The sequence below is a fragment of the Muscardinus avellanarius genome, assembly GCF_963383645.1.
Source record: "Muscardinus avellanarius genome assembly, chromosome: 9".
Classification (NCBI taxonomy): Eukaryota; Metazoa; Chordata; class Mammalia; order Rodentia; family Gliridae; genus Muscardinus; species Muscardinus avellanarius.
In genome coordinates, this window is record NC_137795.1 from 66328803 (window position 1) to 66351172 (window position 22370).

The window sequence follows — 22370 nt, forward strand, 5'->3', positions numbered from 1 at the left end:
CAGATCCTGATTTAAAATCTAGATAGCAAAATTAAAGGTACTAAGAGCCAGACAAACAAGGACCACATTGGACTCTCCCTGTAGCTTTCATTAGTTCATTTCCTTGTGTTCTCTTCCTGTCCTTCTCCCTGTCCCTGCCCCTCTCCCTTTTTCTCTCTTCCTTAAAGATTTAAGTATTTTCCCCTTGAAAACCAGTGTTGTTTCTGGTAAGAGAAGGCAATATTCAGAGAAGTAAATGAGAAGGAAATAGAGACAACTTGGGATATAAGCTTAGAAGTTAATGAAAGAAAAGAAAAATGTTTATCCTACTCTACCCATAATGCTAGTAAATCAAGTGTTTGCGGTGATTTAACTGTTTGTTCTTTAGTGTGATCAGACCTTGTTTTATTTCCTTGGGTATTTTTCTGATTAAATTAATTCTGCTCTAGTCTTTCTACAGGGTTCAAAGAGAAACAAGTTGGATTTTCAGAAAGTGTTAGGGGTAGAAAAAATATATTTCTAGTCTAGGGTGGTATGGCCTGTTAGTGAACTTTGCTATAGAAAATTCCTGTTCCTGGTCACCTTGTATTGCCCACACCTGACCTTGGCAACCTGACTTCTTTCATCCCAAGGGGTTTCTAAGATACCCCAACTTTGATACATCTTCCCTCCCAACTTTGATATCCCTTCTCCTTGTATCTGTAGTCATCAAATACCCCAACATACATACACCTAAACAACTACAAATCCGTTCTTTTGTATTTATATTGTAGGAAGGCTTTATGCTCTTCGGATGTTGTTTCGTTGTTGTTGTTGCTTTGGTCATCTTCTGTGTTGGTTTCTTTCTTAAGCTTTGTACATTTCTCGTTAATCCCTCAGATTTTGTTGTTGTTGTTATTGTTGTTGTTGTGTATGGGATATCAGACAGGCTGCAGTGGTTGTCACTCATTTCCTAGTGTTGCTGATGACCGTAAGATTTCATTTTTAGTGGTCCTTTGTCAATTCTATGTGCAGGATCCTCCCACTAATCATTTTGCTGTGTTTTTTTCTTAGACTTGAATGAGGCCGTCCCAGAGACAGAGCGCCTAGATTCAAAGGCATTGAAAACTCGAGCCCAGCTCTCTGTGAAGAACAGGCGCCAGAGGCCCACTAGGACAAGACTCTATGACAGTGTCAGTTCGACAGATGGGGAGGACAGCCTAGAGAGAAAGGTGAGCACCCTCGACCATTTTCAGACCTCTGCGGAATGTGTCACATTCCTATAGTTTCTTGAAGATAACGGTCATTTTGCAACCAGAGTCTGTGTCCTAGTTGGAAATAACTGGATAGCTGGTATCTTTGTCTCCTGAATTCTTATACAATTTAATATATTTTTGTAATTCAAATTCTGTTTTCTACTATGTAGCAAACTAGCATTATTCATATTGTCATATTTCATTATGGTGCTTTTTATACTTGGTTGTTGGTTTTACCTAGTGGAAAATAATGAATGTGCAATAATTTCTATAGGTCTTAGGTATCTGTGTTAGGTACAATGTTAATATGGTAAAGTGTTATGAATTATGCATTCTCATCAGTAAACCAACAAAAAATTATTTTCATAGGGATTCACTAAAAAAAATCAGTCTTATTTCAAAGTAAGTATTGCATAAAACTAATACTAGGTGGCATAACCTCCTTTATACATCTCTTATGCCAACAGCTTGCAAACAGTATCTATAACCACATGCATATTTCCAAATCACTTCCACCCAAGGGTCTGAGAACTTCTCCAGAATCAGATTCTGGTGTTGCGTCCCCCACCCCAGTGGCTAGCCATGAGCCCTTCTCATCTGACCACGTAGCTGAATTTCAAGAAGGACCACTGCACCCAGAAAGGGCACCTTTCTCCTCTGTTTGGGGAGATGTTTTACTCTCCTCTCCTTCAAAATCTGATCATGATACAGAAGAACCTCCTTGCCACCATCAAACCACCACCAAGAAGACATTACGAGAAAAAGGTATTGTTTGTTTGTTTGTTTATTTACTTTCTGTCATTCTGCTTTGGCTCAGTCTGATATAATATTTAATTTGGGCAGCATAAAATGGCTTTTCTCACAGTCTTAAGTCTTTTGTCTTCTCACTGTTAATATTGTTTTCCTTTTACCTATGGGATAAGAGAAAATCCCCACCCCCTGTATTTTGTTGTATTTGTTTTCATATTTTTCTATTTATTTAGTGTTTTTATCTCATTAGCTCTCTGCAAGTTCATTATTGAAGGAAATTCTTTGAGCGACCTTCTAAAGATTTTGTAGAATAGCAGCCCAGAGTTTCAATAAACACTAACATAGTCACATAAAAAATATGGAGATCAAAGTGATGTAGGTCATAACCCATTGATTTCTATTTAGAATACATTTTCAAACTGATGATTTATATTGCAATGTGTTGATAGAATATCTATAATAAAGATGATGTGGGGAGGGGTTAGTCAATTAAATTTTAAAATAGGCTCCTAGAATTATACCAGAATTTATAGCAGTGTTAATAGGCTTTTATCTTTTTAATTGTATATTTTAGTTTATTGAAGCAAAAAAAATTGTTTAAACAAATGAAATAATACAGAGAGGTATAAAGCATAAGCCCTTTCTCTTCCTTCCATTTCTGATGTGTTCCTTTGAAGTAACCAGTAAGTTTGGTTATATTTCCTTTTGTGTCTGAAATGAAATCTATATTCACATTATACACACACATACACATACACACACACACACACACACACACACACACACACCTACATGTACCTTTTGGTGTTTGTATATTTTGTTTTGTTTACATATAGTTATTTATTTTATAAGAATTACATTCTGCATCTTCGTTTTATGCATGATAATATTTTATGGACATCCATCTGTGGCATGTATATACAATTAAATGGCAATAAGTCAGTCTGTGTGTATGTATACACATAATATTCAAGAGAAATCCTGCATATGTCTATGTATGTGTATGAGGGTACTCACAGCAACCCTATCGTGTAATAGCAAAGCCAATAGAATGGATAAATGAATCTCAGATCACATAATGAATCTGTGTAGTGAGAAAAATGAATAAGCCACACTAAAATATCACAATAAGGGTGACTCTTTGTCATAAGATAGCAACAGGATAAAGATGATTACAGAAGAGTGCATATACTTCTACTTGTATGGAGCTAACCAAAACTAGAAGATACTTAGAGATATATACAAACTGTGAGTTTCTGACTGGGAATGGCAAAGCCAGCGAGCTGGGGAGGCTTGGGGCATGGCTTTGGGTAAGGTTGGACTGCAGGTCAGGGTGAAGTGGCAAATGGATATTTTGTTCCATTGTCTTTTGCTTATACTTATGCTTAGTACCTATTTTATAATTACTCTCAACTTCAGGAGTCAATAAACATAAAAAGCTAATGGCTTGATATTATCTCTAATATACAGATAATTCCAAAAGACTGATTTATTTCTAAAAAGCTCAAAATTAGCTAGGGAAATAAACTGTTGATTCCTTAAAGAGAAAATTCTCATGATTTATATAAGATAGGAAGGGATTATCCACCTCATGAATGATAGGAGACAGGACCACTCGTATAGGTAATACATTTGGTAGGTTGCCAATGTCTTCAGACTGGAATTTTAAGAATTCCCCCAGCCAGTGACAAGTGTTTGGGACATGGTCAAACACTGAAGGTGCAATCCAGTTTTGCACCACTATATTTTTTTAAAAACATCATACTAATCTTTCTCCAAAATATCAAAGATAACTGCAATCTTTCTACAAATACCTTGTGAACCACAAGTTGCTATGGGGCCCACACTGTTTTGTTACACTTGGTTAGTGTGAGATCATTTATTCCTGATATTTTCTCCTGAGCTTCCTTTCCTGAGCCTGTTGGTTGTTACGGTTATCTTCCACAGACTGATTCCAAGTCTGGTCCTTCTGGAAGCAATTTTGAGGCCAATGCAGAGTACTTAGAAAGTGCACAGTACCAGTGGAGGTAATAGAATATATGTCAGGCCTGCTTGTTCATCAGAAGAGGTTTCAAAGCCAAGTGTGGTGGCACACGCTTGTAATCCCAGCATTCACGAGGTTGAAACAGGAGGATTGTGGTTCACAGCCAGCCTCAGCTACTTAGTGAGGCCCTTTGCAACTCAGTAAAACCTTGTTTCAAAATAAAGAATAATTTAAAAAAATAGGGCTGGGGGTGTAGCTCAGAGGTAGAATGTTCCTGGGCTCCTCAGTACTGGAAAAAAAAAAAAAAAACAATAAAATAAAAAAGAGGTTTTCAGGCTGGTAACTAGCTTGATTGTGATGTTACCCTACTTTTACAAGAATTAGAGACTTCAAATCTTTCAATAATCAACCTAAAATATGGGTTACAATAGCACTTTATAGAAATATGCTTGCAGCAGGCTTTCTATCACCTCTTTAAAAAAAAATTGTGTATAAGCTGGGTGTGGTGGCACACACTTGTAATTCCCAGTACTTGGAAGGCTGATACAGGAGGGTCACAGGTTCGCAGCCAGCCTCCCAACCACATCTATTTAGGGAAGCCTCCACAAATGAGTGAGACCCTGTTTCAAAATAAAGAATAATTTAAAAAAATAGAGCTGGGAGTGTATCTGGGAGGCAGAATGCCTCTGGGTTCAATACGCAGCAAAAAACTAAAAGTAAAAATGAATAAATGAATGAATGAATAAATAAATAAATTATGTGTATAGACTCTGGCCCATAATAAGACAAAACAGTGTACCCACTTACTTTGGAGCTACTAGTTAATAATTTGTGCTCCAGCGTGACTTCATGAACCATAACTAGCTATCTAAAGGAAATCACATCATAATCACACTGGAAATCTTACCAAAAGATTTTTTAAAGTAGCTAACTCTTGCCTAGATTATTTCTCTCTGCCTTTGACTTTTAATTTATTTGTGTTTCTTTGAGGTGGATGGATGTTTTCTCTCTGCTTGGAGAAGTAGTACATGGCTAGGAATAGTACTTCACAGTCCTTTATCAGTAACAGCAATAAAACGGCAGAATTTCGCCTTATCTAGTGCCTCCCTTGCTTGCTACATTTTTGTTTTTCTGGACTTACACAGCACCAAAGAGTGTGTAGTTTCTTTTCAAGTACTAGGGATCAGAGATCTGGGTAACAAAGCAGAAGCAATTGACTGAGGTTTTATAGAGTACTCCCTTTATAAATAGTCAGCGACTGGGATGGTAACTGTTATTAGGTACTAACTACGACCAGGTGAAAGGAAGGTCAATCTCTCACATTCTTTCAGTACCTTGATCCAGGTTTCCAGCCTCAAAGAGTGTCCTGTGTCTTCCATGTTCATTTGACATCAGTCATTCTTGAATTCACTCAACAGTTGCTAAACATAGACTCTTGTGTCCACCTTCATGCTAAAGCTAAACATACAGTGAAAAACAGGAGTCCATGCTTTCTCGGAGAGATTGCATACTAAAGTCTGCTTGCCATCACCCCTCCACCCACTAGATTCTCATATTATCCGCTAGCTTGCTTGTTGGGTGACCTTGCCTCTCTTACAGGTCCTTACTAGCACCATCAACAATTGGGGAACTCTGATATGTGGCCCTCCACTCTCAGGTTTTATTGAGCCATAAATGAGGTCAGACAGGGAGACGTGTCAGCCAGCTGATGCATCCTCTTGCCAGACAGTGCCCTGAGGTGTGAAAGCTCTGGCCTTTGGTTTTCTACACCAGGATATCCATGTTTCACCCAAAGTCACTCAAACTCAGTGACTGCTTCAGGCTGTTCAAACTTAGAACCAGGATGATAATTTTCTGATTTGCTTTGGGGGAGTGTTGGGTGACATAATAACCAACATCCTTCATCTGTTGCATTCTCTCTTTTTCCTGGTAAGTAGGTTCATAAATCAAAAAGTTGCTCAGTGAACATAAAATTAGAGTAAAATTAACTAGGTGTGGACATAGCATCTTCTAGGTAAACTGAGGATGCTGAGGCCAGTGAGTGGCTTGTTTCACCGTAGCCCTCCCACACTGGGGCTCTCCCCACCCAGTCCCCAGCAAATGGACCTCAGTATCTCCAGGAATTTAGAGAAGTCCCGTGCTCCCTTTGCTGTGATTTTGCAGAGGTTGCTATAGCATAGATTAGAAAATGGGAGAGCAGCCTGTAAAATCATCACGTTCTTCACTGGATAAGACTAAGCCACTATCGAGAGAGGTCAGGTGTGGTCAGCCTGTGGCTGCCGTGTGTGTGTGTGTGTGTGTGTGTGTGTGTGTGTGTGTGTGTGTTGCAGTATATTTATTACAATTTATCAGTTCCTCCTTGAAAGGGAGTTTAGCAGTTTAGTGATGCTCACAGGGACATGCTGGACCTCAGGTTTACACTCTCATTGAACATGGCACTCCGGGAAAACCCTGATCTTTCTTCAGAATCCATTTAAATCTCACCTCTTTAACGAGGGCTTAGGTTACCCACCCCATTCCCAGGCAGTATGAATTACTCATTTCTTTCTGATTTCATAGATTTTTTTTTTTTTTTTTACTGCTGCTTCTGCTTCTGTTGCCTGTATGATATAGTAGTCAAGTGTGAGCCAAAGTTTTCTCACTTCTATTAGCCCTAGTATTTTTGGTCCCTAACAAGGAGTGTGTGTATAATCAATGCTTACTAGTTCTCTGGATGAATTGCTGTGTCTGGATAGCTAATATAGTCAGCTAGAGAAGGAACTATCATCCACACCCCACAGTTACCTGGTTTTGTGAATGGAGCCTTCTTGAACACGGCCACACACGTCCAGCAACTTATGCTTACTTTCGTGTTACAATGGCAGAGTGAAGGCAATTATGACAGAGACTATACCTCACCAACCTAGAGAGTTTACCATCTGGCCCATTACAGAAAAACCTTCCTGGCTTTTGGTGTAGAAAATGTTATTTCCACTTAGCATTGCTGGATAAACTCTAAAAGTGGCTTAGTCATTGGTTGACATTTACCTAGAAGTTTTGAATGTAATATACTTTGGCTCCATTAAGTTAGTATAAAATGATGAGTTTACAGCTGCATTTGCTTCTAAGCCCGAGACTAACACTCTGGTTACTCTAACTGGAGTTGGGCATTTTCTACATTGTGTCAGTACTACATTTGCAAGTCATCATTTTTTCTCATATTTGAGGGACCACAGGAGAAACTGGGATAGAAAGAGTCCCACTGTGAGCTGAGCATGTTGGCACAACCTGCAATACCAGTACTTGGGAGACTGAGACAGGAGGATGACAGGTTTGAGTCCAGCTTCAGCAACTTAGTGAGACCCTGTTTGAAAATAAAAAATATAAAGGGCTAGGCATATAGCTTGGAGGTAGAATGACCTGGGTTCAATCCCTACTACAAGAAAGGAAAAGAAAGAAAATGAAAGGAAAAGAAAGAAAGGAAAAGGAAAGGAAAGGGTCTCACTGCAACTGGGTTAACCATAAGCTTCTAACTCAGGTCAGTTAAATTAGAGGGAGTAAAGTTTTTTTTTTTTTTTTTAAGGTTTGTAGAACAAGGTTTATGGAAGTAGAAGTCATAAAAATACTTCCTTATCCCTATTATATAAGCAGCCCAATCATTAATTTTTATCTAAGCTTATATAGCAATTGGCCTTTGTTCAAAGTTAAGTAAATTAAACGCTATCAGTTTTCTACTCAGCTACTAGAGATAATGCTAAGCTTACGTATGATGTTAGCACACTGTCTGACACAGAGCATTCCTTCAAAACTATCACTGAATTTATACCGTGGTAAATAGAACACAGCTTTTTAAAATGCCTGACAGGAGTATTAAAATGTTGCCCTGGGCCTCTATAAATATAAAGTACTCTTGTATCACTGCTCAGAAGAGAGAGAGGCTGCATCCAGCTGAGTTTGGTAAACCGGTCTTCATGAAGGAAGTGCAACTAAAGTAAACATGAAAGGACTTTAAAAGATGAAGGAGGGCACGTAAGGTAGAGTGAGGATGTGAACAGCCAGGCAAGGACAGTGCAAATTTAAAGGACCAGTTCTCCCCCAGTTGGTTGAAGTGGCTTGTTTATGCAGCATTCAGAGGTTGCACAAAAAGCAAACAGGAGGTTGGGTCTACAGCTCTAGACTTCGAGAACTTGGAGACCTTCCCATTACTAGGAAAGCACAAAGGTTGATTTGATCAGAGGAACGATAAAGAAGAAACCCTACGTATGGGAAAGCCAAGGAAGGAAACACGCAACGCGCGAGGTGTTAACCTGTGGAGAGGAGCCATGGGCAATGGCCGCACAGAATGGAGCAAGAGCCCTTGGAGCCTCAGCTGGCTAGGTGACAGGGGCGAGAGAGCCAGAACTAGCCACAGTATTTTTAGCCTCAGAACATGTGATTTAGCATTAATGGAAAATAGGAAATCCGAGACTTTGTGGGAGAAGTATGGTTAACTTACTTTATTAACCAAGGAGGTTGTGAGCTCAGGAGAGAAGCCAGAGCAGGGAGGTGGGACAGTCTAGTGACTTACTGCAGTGAGAGAAAGAAGAACGCAGCCCAAGAAAAGGTGAGAGGGTTTAACTACCAGGAGATCATTATTACTTCCACAAGCAAAGGCCAGCTTGCCAAAGCTTCAAGCCGACACATTCCAATTGGAGGCTCAGACCTCCATTGGTCACAAAAGTAGTGTTGGAGAGACACCTCTGAAAGCCTAATGGAAGTCTTACGTAAAACTAACTAAATAGATAAAACACAAAAATGTGATGTTTCTTTTTCTTTTCTGGAAGTTAGACAAATCCGATACAGGTTGTTATGCAGAGTGGAAGTTCTGATGTGCATTAAAAATGGATTTGATTGGTTTAAAATGGGGAAGGATATCATTCCCTAATCTTCCCTCTTCAGCCTTATGAGAATATTTATTTCAGTGTTCCTTGGAACACACTTTGGCAAATGAGTGAGATAATGATGTGAGGTTGCCTAGCAGCAGGTTCTGTGATGGGCAGAATCGAGCTGTTAGTCCCAAGATGTCCAAATAACTACAACACTAAGAGGTTACAGAGCCTTGCCACGTGCACTGTCTTAGCTGGCCTTCTCGCCCTCACTGAAACATCTCCAAGCTACCTCTGATTCAGAAAATAATTAAGCAGGATCCTTTTAATTTTTCACAGTCCTAGCTTCAGCTTCTATTAAGAAAATTGAAATCCTGCTTTAAAAAAAATGTCCATTAGAAAAATCACCTTAGAAGGCATTTGTGCCATGTCCGCAGAAGTTTTTTTTTTTTTTTTAATGTATGTGTCACATCTGTGGCTATTTAATTCAGTTATTCAAAGAATAATGATAAAAATATTCATGATAAATATTTAGGGCTAGAAGTGGGTTTTGACACTGACATATTTCTGACTCTTGTTCATTATGTACATTTCCAAGGAATTGATGATTGCAGTCTGAGTATCATTAACTAAAAATATGAAACGCTCCTTGCTAAAAAAGCCTTGGAGTATTTGCCAGTGTCTCGTGTTGCTTGAGAGCCTGGAAGCTACACTCCTAAATGAGAACTGTGTGTGCACTTCATATTTTTAAAGGATGCATGTTGATAACTGTTTAGCAATTTCTCCTGAAGTGTACAAAAATCACAAGCAAAATTAACCTGAGAGGTTAATTGAATACTGTCTTATGAGAACTGTTCTCTCTGTACTCCACGCCACAGAGTTCCGAAAATTTAAAGAAAAGTTAAAAAAGAGAGAGATAAACACCAACAGACAATTAGGGAGGAATAGTTTCACACACAGAAACACATCAAATTTCAAGCACCATTTGTTAATTATCTCTGATAATTGAGTATGCTGAAGCGTGAAGCCTGAAGTTAGCCTTTGCTGAACAGACCGAGGTAAAGTGGTAGGAGTCCGCTCCCTTGTCCAGGTGGAATAAGTGCCACAGGTGGAGTCCAGTTCCCACACTTGACACGGAAGGCTGTCCCCAGAGCCTCTCTTCTGATTGGCTTTGGAATCATTTTGAACATCTTCATTCCCCCCAGCTGCTACCCTTTAGAGAACCAGCACAACTCAAATAAGCAAAGATAGGGCAGCTCCAAGCACTGAGATGCTGGTAGCTTCTACGTCTCAGGAGGCCAGCCACAGTGTTCTCTAGCCTGACTATTAGGAAGTACCTTTCAGAGATATAAATGTTTTATAGCTGAGCTTCTGTTTAAGAAGTCTCCCCGTGGTATGCCTTCCCCTGTCCCAGGACTGGCCATAGGCAGTAGCAAGGGAGACAGCAGAAGGGAAAGCTTTTCTGGGAGTCCCTATCTGGGAGTTTCTATCTCTGGGAGTCCCTCAGACTCTCAGAGGAGACGTTCTCTACTGGGCTTTGGAGATACAGGGAAGTGGGCCGAGTTCCTTCAGAAGGCACAAAAACCCAAAGATAAGAAAGGTTTGGAGGACTGAGCCCAGCATTGGAAACCAAGAGTTGGAGCCAAAGAAGGGGCAAAAGGAAAATCATCTTGGTCCTTGCTTTGAGGCAGAGGACAAGGCAATGGCATTCATTCTTGCTTATCTCATTTATTCCAGTGTGATTAAAACTAACATTCTTCATGATTAGTCCTGGGTCCCTGTCCAACAGGATCTTTCTGCTGAAGTGCTTGTTTATCAACAGCGCTATTTCCTATATTATATAAAGAGCATCTGTTATTTTTTTTCTACAGTTAGGAATTTAGGCAAACTCCTTAGACTCAGAGGTACATTGCATGGCTTTAAATAATAACAATAATTGGTCCTTTTCACATGTCTTTATCCTAGATGATGCCAAATGTCCCAAATCATTAAGGGCATCCAGTTCCTTGGCGGTACAAGGAGGAAAAATTAAGCGGAAGTTTGTGGATTTGGGGTAAGCACTTTGTGATGTAAAAGGACAATTAAAGAAAAATTTTACTTCCCCTTTCTGACTATATGCTGTCATTATAGGGCACCTTTGCGAAGGAATTCCAACAAGGGAAAGAAATGGAAAGAAAAAGAAAAAGAAGCCAGTAGGTTTTCTGCAGGTAGCAGGTACGGGTGGGTGATTAAGAACTTTAATCTATTTCTGTACCTAAACTTTCTGGCCACTCTTTCATTGTTAACCAAAATCAGCAGACAGTATTTATGAGCTGAAGTGATATTCCTAGTATTGAGATGAAAGAAAAATTGCATACTTAGTTAATTTTTGTCTTCCTTTAATTATAGCCTACATCTGGCGGGGGTTCATCCATTGGTCCTTTACTAAAGAATAAGGTTCATATGAACAATTAAAAAATGTTATCTAAATACAACCAAAATTTTTATATATGACACTTAAGACATATTTCAGATTTTTGGCTGGCTACAATGCTAATGCCTTCTCTTTTTGTTAAGTCCAAAAAGGGTATTTTTTTATTTATTTATTTAAGTCCTTTGTTGGCTTCAGAACTGACCTGTCCACATGCATGTAAAAAGGGCCATCATTTCTTTCTGGACTTGGCTATTTGATTTTAAAGGCACAATCAACTATTCTTACTTTTGTGTGTGTGTGTGGTACTGGAGATGGAACCCAGGGGCATTCTACCTCCAAGCTACACCCCCTAACCCTATTTTATTCTTTACTTTGAAACAGGGTCTCACTAAGTTGCAGAAAGCCTCACTAAGGAGGCTGGTCATGAAGGAGGCTGGTCATGAACCGTGATCCTCTTGTCTCAGCCTCCCAAGTACTGGGATTACAACTGTGCACCTCCACACCCTGCTTCTATTCTTACTTTCCAACAAAGACTTTCCTATAGAGAAGTGAGTTTTGCACAGCATGTGTTCCAGTTTTCCTAATTTTATTCTACATTATAGTAGATTTAGGTCTATATTAGTAGGGAATAAAGCTCCGAGATCCAGTTCCCTGGGTCAGAATCACAGCTTGAACTTGGAACTTTTAAAGCCTGGCCATGCTGGGTGTGGTGGCTCACACTTGTAATACAAGTACTTGGGAGGCTGAGACAGGAGGGTCACAGATTCGCTGCCAGCCTCAGCAACTGGTGAGGCCCTCTGCAACTTAGTGAGATCCTGTTTCAAAATAATAAAATCGGGCTTGGGGTATAGCTCAAAGGTAGAACGTCTCCCGTACCAAAAAAAAAAAAAAAAAAAAAAGCGTGGCTGAGTTCTTTAGCCTTCTTTGTCTCTGTTTCCTCATGTCAAATGAGATAAATAGTACAACCTACCTTACAAGTTACTGCAAGGATGAAATGAGTTTTTCCACAAAGCATTTAAAATGGCACTTGGCACAGAAAAGATATTAAACAATGATAGTGATAATAGTAATGGTTATTATTTCTCAGTTACAAAGTAGTTTTACATTTACCATTTCATTTGATCCTTATTGCAAAAGCGGCAGGGTAGATAGTAGTACTATACTTTATTGATGAAGAACTGCCCCTTTATGAAGATGAATTGATTTCCCCAGCATTGTGCCAAGCCGGGGCTTGTCCCTCTTGTCTAAACTTCTTTCCAGCCCATTATACCCCCCCCCCCGGTCACTTATGCATCTAATGATGCTTAAATGTCTTTGTATAGTGTAGGAATTGTGTCAGTATTGTAGACTAAGGAAGAAGCAGACGATGTTAAAAGTAAAAGCCTGAAAAATCATTTGAGGATCACTTCTCCATGTCGAAGGCATTTCCTGCTGTTGCCATTTCTTTCCTTCTTTTCCTCCCTCTCTTCTGACATTTCTACCCTTTTCTTGGTAAGAAGTTAAACTTCTCATTGGGCATAGAAGAGAATTGAGACAGAGGGTGAGGAGAGGGAATTCCCAAATGAATTACTTTGTTAGCTTGGTTTTTCTTTATTCAGAACATGGAGGCAGGGTAGAAGGCCTTCGTTGCAATGAGAACAACAATCTCAGGAGAAATAAAGCAAACCTGAGGCCATATGTAACTCAAAAATAGTTTAACTTTGTGTGGTTTGGGAATGAGAAATATAAGACAGTTTAGTTTGGGCCTTAAAACTAGGAGCTAGCAAACATACTTAAGAGAAAAACAAGGAAGCCATTTAAGAGACAGAGAGGGAGACACACAAATACACATGGGAGAAAAGCTCTGGACACCTCTGAATGACACCGTCTCTTTTTTGGTCTCTGTGCCTCAGGTCCCTCTCTCTTTGAGGCTGCCCCTAAGAGGGTGTGGACTCAGCAGCCTGCAGTAGAGAGTGTTTGCCTGAATTCCAGGTGACAGACCTGGTGCTGTGGGTGGAGGCTCAGCGTACTAGAAGCAGAGCCGTGGTAGTCGCAGGCAGATGGTCACAACACACTGGACACTACAGCCAATGCCAGCTTTTTTGTGTGTGGGTTGGGGGCTGGGGATTGAACCCAGGGATTCGACCTCTGACCCACACCCCTAGCCCCATTTTATTTTTATTTTGAAACAGGATCTTGCTCAGTTGCTGAGGGCCTCCATAAGTTTCTGAGGCTGACTTCCAATGTGCAATCCTCCTACCTCAGTCTTCCAAGTACTAGACTTACAGGCATGCGCCATGCCCCACCCCAGTGCCAGCTTTTGCATCTACAGCAGACGGGTGCTTCAGGAGCCTGGCCAGCTCTGACTCTGTAAAACATTAATTTTGGATGCTCCCTACTTCCATAGTCACAGACAACTCCATACCAGTGTTACAAAATGTTTTTCCATTAGAACCATAATTTTATAATAGTTTGTAAAACAGCAGAATTTTGGCAGGATGTAAAGGTGATCATATAATTGAGATAGGATAAAAAAAGGAGAGAAAAGGTAATTTTTCTATTTAAAAAAAATAAGTTTTGCGCTAACAGAGTAATTGGGTAGCACTAATCAAATCTTATGACAGTCTCTGTTGTCCTATATGGATTGATAATGGGCCCAGAACCTTGTAAAATGTATTTCAGGAAGCATAGAATCACTGCCCAGTAGGAGCTTAATGCAGTTGAGTTGGTTTCACAGGGCCCCTGCAGGTAGGTGGGCATAAACATAATCAGCTGCAGGGTTGCAAGGTAATTACAGAGAAGAGCCAGAAATAGACTCCTGGCCCCCGTGTGGCTTTCCCAGAAAAAGGAGACAAAGATTCACAGATTGAGTTAGTTATCTTACCTTTCAGGCTTTCATCCAGTCCTTGTTAGGTTGTTAAGATCTGTTGAGGTCATCAGCCAATTATAACCTGTGGCAGTTTGGTTTTAAAGAGGCCTGATGCTTGCTGAATTTGATGTTGGTTTTGCTTTCCTCCCCCCCACAGAGTTTACTCTGTTGTAGTCCAAGTGGAAACACAGTGACTCAGGTACATGGCCAGCACGAGACAAATTAAGAAACAGATGAGAATGCTAATCATAATTAACAGACCCAACAAAGAAAGGTGATTTGGTAGTGGGCATCTTCAGAGGCGTGCTTGGTGAATATTTTGATTCACGTAGGCAGCATAGCAGATAACAAGCAGGAAGCATTGAGTAATGAGGGCCTGTTCATCCTCTACAGTACATGCCCCAAGTTCAAGTAAAATTCTATCCTGAACTCCAGAGCCAGTGAACACTGAGGTCAGGGGAGCATCCCCATAGAGCTCTGTGGAGGGTCTCCCAGTTTAGTACTTGACTGGAAAGTCCTGTGAGCAAGTGTGTGTGTCTCCCACGAGGGTAGATGGTAGGATGTTGGGAAAGTGATGGAAAGAGAGATGGCATTCCTCCATGGAAGTGAATTTGCACCCACCTTACAAGTGTGAACACTGGAAACCCAGTATGGTGATCATACCTGTAATCCAGTACTTGGGAGGCTGAGATCGGAGGATTGCAGGTTTGAGGCCAACCAAAGCAATTTAGCACGACTTCATGTCAAAATAAAAATAAAAAGAGCTGGGGTGTATCTCAGAGGTAGAATGCCCCTGGGTTTAATCTTCAGTACCCTCCCCCAAAAGTGTGAACAGTGGCAAAGCACTGAGCTGAACTCCAAGGTAGTAGTCCTGACTTTCCATAAGTAAGTTGTCACCTTGGTTTTCTACCAGATGAGCTGGTGGGACAAAAATCACATGGCCTCTAACTCCCTCGTCCATCTCTGTGTCCTCCACCAAGTAGGGCCTCCTCTACTCAGACCTGGCTGTGAGCTGATCTATGAGGAAATGTGCCCAAGAAGAAGGTGCTTGCTGTGTCCAGACACTTAGTATGAAAATAAAGAGTGTGGATGCCTATTATAAAGTTAATATTGATTACATGTTAATATAATATTTGGATTTGAGAGGTTTGGAAAAACATTATAGTATTAAAATTAACTTGGGAGGCTGAGACAGGAAGATCACAAGTTTGAGGCTAGCCTCCGCAGCTTAGTAAGGCCTTGTTTCAAAGTAAAAAGATAAAATAGGGCTGAAGATATAGTTTAGAAGTAGAATATCCCTGAGTTCAATCTCTAGTACCATACACAAAAATTACTTTTGCTTCTTTTTCATGTGGCTACTTAGAAATTTTTAATTTATAACTGTGACATATTTATATTGGATAGCGTTGATCTTTATGAATCTATGAAAAAAAAACTGCCCTGGATTTCAAACTAATTTTCAGCTGGCTGTAAATTAGCATGTATTCATGTATTATTTTATTGGCTGACAGTCTATTCTTTGTTCCAAAATGAATTGGTTTATATGCAAAACAAATTAAAACATACAAAAATGTAAACATACAAGAGTGTGTTTTCTATAACAACGTAATTTATTTTAAAAGTAAATTGAATAGGGAAAAGTATGATAAAGCAGAAAGTAAAGTTGGTACTGACACTGTGTAATCTTCAACAATGCCTTCATAGTAAGCATAATCATGGTCTTTTAATGAAAGCCAAGAACATAGTGTCAGAAGGGTCAAGAACTTGAGTTCAAATCCTAGTTCTGCCACTTATCTTAGGTAGGTGATATAACCTTGCTGGGCATGGGGGTGCACCACTAAATCCCAGTACTTGAAGGCTGAGACAGGAGGATCACACAGGTTCAAGGTCAACCTCAGAAACTTGGCAAGACCCTGCTTAAAAATAAAAAGAGCTGCAGGTGTTAGCATAGAGGTAGAATGCCCCTGGGTTCAATCCCAGTACCAAAAAAAAAAAAAAAAAAATGCTCTATAACTTCTCCATGCCTGTGCTGCCTCATTTATCACGTGGGGACACACGCACACATGCTTACCCTGCACTCCTTGGCGTGCATGAGTTATTGGGAGGATTGAAGGGTCGCATTTAAGGAATTTTTAAGTCCTTGCTATAAATGGCTGCCATTGTCACTATTCATACTTTAGCAAGTTTGCCAGGAGGGATGTGAACATATTCTCCATCTGTATTTTGTTGGCAGTCTTGTTCATCCAAGGATGACTTTTGTAATATGATGAAGAATGAGTGGGCTGTAGGGATTCTGCTTCAGGCAATCCTTCAAGAAGATTTTCTTCTTAGAGGCCGTAGATAAATCGTGGCATGACAGGGAGTTTGAGGTGACCTTCTGTGACAGGCACCTGGAGGACTCTGTCCTGTTGCAGAGTCAGGCAGTGCCCCTGCTTAGTGGTCACCTGGGCTAAGCAGAAACACACCCCTTTAGCAGAGTTGAGGATTAAGATGCACACATACATGTGAACAGGCGAGGGGAGGGGTTCCTCAGCTTAGCCCTAGTAGAGCACACTTATGCTACCACTGTCCCATTTTTAGTTCCCCTTTCAATTTAACATTCAGTTTTTCATTTTCAGTACATAAAGTACCTGAAAGCTGACAAACTTGCATATCTAACAAGCAAACACTTTCCCGTGTTTAAAAAAACTCTTGAAAATGTAATGCTAAAATTATAACTGTATTGATTTGAAACATTCCAGTACTTTTAACAATGTGGTTAGCTAATTTTATATATTAAAAGCACAAATCTAGCCGGGCGTGGTGGCGCACACTTGTAATCCCCGCGCTTGGGAGGCGGAGACAGGAGGATCGCGCAGGTTTGAAGCCAGTCTTGCTGGCTTAAGAGACCCTGTTTCCAAGTAAAAATATAAAAAATAGGTGTCTAGGAGTGTAACCCAGGGATAGAAGGTTTTCCAGGAACCCCAGTACCACCAAAAAAAAAAAAAAAAAAAAAAAAAGCACAAATCTAAAGAGAGTTTTAAGATAATTAAGGTAAATTTAAATGAGTCTAAAGTATTTTAAGATAAAGGGCTAGGGGTATAGCTGAGTAGTAGAGTCCAATTGACATGCCCAAGGCCCTGGGTTCAATCCCCAGGACCAAAAGTAATAAAAATAAAATTTTAAGATTAGAATCAATAAAAAATTCTCTTGCAGATTTCTAATTTGCTTTAACATCTAAGTGATATATTTATTTGTCCTAAAGTTAACATATTTTGAGAGCATGGATTTTATTTATTGTGATGCTTTTGCTATTTCATTTTAAACCCTTCCAAAGTGGGGAAGACTCATTAAGGGAATATTTTCATCATCTCAGATGAGCTGACCAGTCACTGATGGACTGCTGGTCACCAATTACGGATTTAGACAAGGACTCAGTCTGGGAGCAGGAGGTGTCAGGGTGGTCGGGTGTGAGCTGCAGATGGACCTGAGTCACTCACAGCTAGGAAGCTCATCCTCCAGGGCCTCCAGGCTCCCTCTAGACTCTAGCTGTCCAGTGTTAGTGTCCTGGGTGGATGCTGGCAGCTTAGCACTCACTTCACCTGGTGCACGTAACGCAGTGTGCAGCCCTTCCTCTGGTTACAGCTATCTTTCTTCAGTGAACATCCTTTACAGTTGGATTGAGTTCGGCATTTCTTTAATATTCTTTGTTTTGGCAGTTCATGAACTCTAAATGATATTTTGATGACATCCATTTAGATTCTGAATACTTCACACACCTTGTATTCAATGTTAAAACAATAGTATTAATCACTGTGGGATGTTTAGCTGAGCAATTTAATTTTGGGATGCTAACCCCAGGATAAGTTGGTTTTGAGATGTTTGTTAATGGGTTAATTGCTCTGTAGAGTAACTAGCCATATACCATTTAAATGACAGGAAGTTCTCTACTCCAAATGTCACTTTTGGATTATAAAAACTAAATTTCTCCTAGTTCCTAACAATATAGCGGTGACTTGTGACTCTATTTTTTCCAGAAATGATATCAAGCTGTTGATGTACAGCTAAAAACGAAGGAGAAAGAAGTATAGAGGACATAGCTGTTTTAATCCACTGGAAATTATTTCCTGATCCATCAAGAATTCATTTCTGCCAATTTTAAGGAAAGAGGAAAAAAATAAAGAAGGGGAAGGAAGGGGAGGGAAAGGGGAAGGGAGGGAGAAGGAAAGGGCAGGGCAGGGAGAGAAGAAGCAATTATGGAGAGAAATAAGGATCTTGTGTTATTCCTATCATTTCTCCACAAAGTGAAATGGATGAATGGTTAACTTAGGATACCTAGCTCAGGGTGGTAGCCTACACCTGTAATTCCAGTACTTGAGAGGCTGAGACAGGAGGATCACAGGTTTAAGCCAGCTTAAGCAATTTAGCAAGTAACTTAGTGAGACCCTGTTTGTTTGTTTGTTTGTTTGTTTGTTTTGTTTTGTGATGTTGGGGATGGAACCCAGGGGCATTCTACCTACAAGCTACACTCCCAGCCCTATTTTTTATTCTGTTTTTGTTTGTTTGTTTGTTTGTTTGTTTGGTGGTACTGGGGTTTCTGGAAGCCCTTCTACCTCCAGGCTACACTCCCAGACCTATTTTTATATTTTTATTTGGAAACAGGGTCTCTTAAGCCAGCGTGATCCTCCTGTCTCCGCCTCCCAAGCACGGGGATTACAAGTGTGCGCCACCACGCCCGGCTTTTATTCTCTTAGCCTCACTAAGTAGCTGAGCTGTCCTGGAACTACAATCCTGTCTCAGCTCCTAGAGTACTGGGATTACCAGCATGTGCCAACCACACCTGGCTAGTGGTGGGGTTATAAAGTGACAGATAAGGAATGAGTCTCTAGGAGACAGCTACAGCAGGGCACAGCTGTGCCTCGTGGAAAACCTTCGAAATGCCCTAGAATCTGGTGGTTTGCAGTTGAAAAGGACTCTCATTGCTTTCTGTTTGATTCAACTTGCATCTTGCAGAAAGGAAGTCTCCGGGACCAGCACAGGCTGGGCTTCCCTGACGGTCTCACTGACCAGGCGCACGACGATGTGGCCTCAAGACTTGTCCTCAGGGCTGGATATTGAAGTCCACATAGAATGCGTGACTGGCAGAGAGAATTTTCTGGAAGAATTTAATTTGATATGACCTTCAGACTCCCCCCCCCAAAAAGATTGTCTGGCCAGGATTTGGCCTACCAAAAGTTCTTTGCAAATAAAGCAAGAGAGCAACAGCTTAAAAACAATATTCTTATTTTCTGCCTGCCCTTTTGTTTTTGTTATGGTTTGTTTGGGATTTGTTGTTTGTTTTATTTTTTACTAGGAATTGAACCCTCGACATTCTAAGTTACAAACTCATTCCATTTTCTTTTTCTTTCATTTGAAACTGGGTCTCAGTGAGTTGCTGATGGTTTCCTTAAATTGCTGAGGCTGGCTTCAAACCACTGATTCTCTTGACTCAGCCTCCCAAGTACTCGGAAACTTGTGCCACTATACCCAATGCCTGTTTTTTTTTTTTTTTTTTTTTTTTAATGTGGTGGTTCTAAAAGCATTTTTACTAAGGCATTTCATTAGGAGTAGCATATGATTTTTTGCTGTTATTAATCATAACATCTTTGTAAACTTTAAAAATAGTACCCATTTACTTACTTAAGTGCTCCTATTCTTTATTGGAATTATGAATGGAACTCTGAAAAATTCTCTTGTTCTTAGGAACATAACAGTGGCTGGGTATTATGACCATCAGGCTCAAGTTTTCTTCAAATATACTTAGCTCAAGTTTTCTTCAAATATACCATGTCCTTATGTTTCTGCAGAGAGCAATCTGAGATTTTTTTTCCCCACTGGAATGGGGGAATCTAAGTTAAAAGACAAGTTTTGCAGGTTAAATGATGACTCATTAGATCGTGGGAACTCCAGAGAGATTTGCCCCCACAGGGTCATGTTTTCAGGAGATGAGAGAGCAAGAGGGTGCAATGAGGATGCTTTTTGGAGACCTGCCCAGGGCTGTGAGGTTGGAATCACTAGTCTTATCTTCTTCCTAGAGGCACATGTTTACCTTGCAAAGGATAAGGACCCAAGGTCCTTTCCAAATTAAATTGGTTTACATTAAGGACCTACAACACCTCCCTCCCCGAGAGGGGCTGGGGTCAGGTCCCTTTCTCTAAGACCTAGACTTAGTAGTCTTGACCTGTAGTGTAGACCAAGGTCAATAATCATGTGCTTAACGCTAGAAAAAGTACATTTGTATTCAGGTTAATATTGATAAAGATATTAAAAGCTTAGGGGCCAGCTCAAACCTGTGTTAAAACACAGATTCCAGGTTGACTCCTCCGATGTCTTCCCCCACAGTGTAATTTAGTAAGTCTGGGTGCCCAAGATCTGACTCTGAACAGCTGTACCAATGGTTCTTGTGTAGACCCGCAGCCCAGGGATAAAAAGTGCTTCTTCTTACGGGAGACCTGTCTGCCTCGACTAGCAGGCCTTCTTGGGTTCAGTTATCATAGCATCCCTCTTATCTTGTGATAATAAGTGTGCATATATATGTTTAGACTTTAGGATGAAATTGAAGGTTAACTTATTTCTAGTTGATGTTTATTATACTTGCAGGCCTCCCTCAGTCTCCACCCCCCTTTTTTAAAAAAAGAAATACAATATTAAAATCACCAAATCTTTGGGAATCTTTAACATGACCACTAATTTTATTCACCCCACTGCTGATTTTAATATTTTACTAAAACTTCACTATTTTCCTATTCTTTTTATCATTTTCAAAATCTCTGTGTTTGCATACTGCATTACTATTTGCAATATGTTCTTATAACTTATTGTCTCATTTGGTTCTTATAATAATATTTGGAAGCAGACTGGAATTTTTAGGAGTTACGCTGTTTATACCACTTAGAAATACATTTCAAAATATACTTGAAATAAGATGTAAGAAGACTAAAATTTACAATATATGTGAAACAGAAATTGTCTAACAATGGTGGTCAAGCTTTTTTAATTGAAAGGGAATGTCTGTTATGATATTAATAGCTAAGTAGACATTCCATAAATTGGCATTTGGACATATGGAGGGCGACCTTTTCTAAGATGCACTTAACCACTCCCTGTTCATACATTGCCTCCTGTTCATTATTTTGCTCTTAACCCAAAGGTAAACACAAGTATGAAAGAACTTGCATTAAGAGAAAAACATCTGTTTTCTTCCTGTGTTCCTCAAATGTCTTTACATGTTCAACAGTAAACATAGACTTCTATACTTTGATAGTTTTCAAAGTACATTCAAGTATGTTATCTTATTTAATTCCTTAACAACCACATATTAGATACAGAAAATGTCCACCTTTTACAAATGGGGAAATAAGGCTGAGAGAAGGCCCCAGGGTACATGATCAGGAGGTGCTAGGCCTTGGACCTCCAAATGAGACAGGAGGACTTTGGTCTTCTCCTTTGAAAAAAGCATTAAGATAATGAGAAAACCCCTTTAATAAACTACTTATAGTATCACAAGTTATTTAAATGTGTCCTCCTCTGAAGTCGGAGACACATAGAAATAGTTGTTTAGGAGAGGCAGGAAGGGCACTGGGTAGGAGTTGCTGTGGCTCAGGACAGTGGAGCCCTGAATTGTCACTCAGGCCAAGACTGCCATGATGGCTGACCTAAGACTGTGCTCCTCCTGGTCTCCATGCATCCACATACACTCCTAAGTGCATTTAATTGAAATTCCCCATGGCAGTAGTAATTTTAGAATCTTCATTATTGTCATAGAATCCATTTAGATGCAAAAAGCCCCTCAACTTTTAAGATTGTTATGGCCCATTATTACTCAAAACTTTATTGAGTAGAAAAGGTCTCAAAGGGTTACTTTAAGTTGTATTGTTAGTCTTTTCAGAATTCCATTCAATACGTCATTTGCCCTTTGTCTAACCCACCCATTCTTTTCACAAAACAGGATCTTCAGAGGCAGGCTGGAAAACTGGAAACCCAAGCCACCGGCGGAAGCTCAGGCCTCTGCCCGCCCCCCTTGCATGCCTTTCTCCTGGTTTCATGAGAGCCGGAGAGGATCCTATTCCTTCAGGAACCTGCCATCACCTACAAGTTCTCACCAGCCTTCTCCTGAGACTCCAATTTCAGATAAAACGGGGTCTAAGGTAGAAAACACATGGATTAAAACAGCAAACAAGGAAAACCCAAACCCCTCTTCCTGTTCAGTCTTTGGAAGGCATTCTCTACCTGTGTGTGTGCTCTGGAGCTGAGGAGCTGATGGGATTCCACTGCAGCAAGCAATGCATGGTGTTTCTTG

The 22370-nt window shown here is 40.1% G+C and overlaps 1 protein-coding gene across 7 annotated transcripts in view; it reads left to right on the forward strand.

Annotated features, from left to right (window-relative positions):
• Positions 1-22370, forward strand: part of PPP1R9A (protein phosphatase 1 regulatory subunit 9A) — a gene marked incomplete at both ends in the record, with an annotated part of 289674 nt that overhangs the window by 261773 nt on the left and 5531 nt on the right. For 3 of the 7 annotated variants that reach the window (XM_080701326.1, XM_080701327.1, XM_080701330.1), the window contains 5 exons: positions 1033-1190; positions 1682-1979; positions 10758-10845; positions 10923-11006; positions 22020-22218. In XM_080701326.1, the coding sequence (XP_080557452.1) occupies positions 1033-1190; positions 1682-1979; positions 10758-10845; positions 10923-11006; positions 22020-22218 (827 nt within the window). The remainder of the gene's footprint in view (positions 1-1032; positions 1191-1681; positions 1980-10757; positions 10846-10922; positions 11007-22019; positions 22219-22370) is intronic. The other 4 variants (XM_080701328.1, XM_080701329.1, XM_080701331.1 and 1 more) reach the window with 2 other exon arrangements.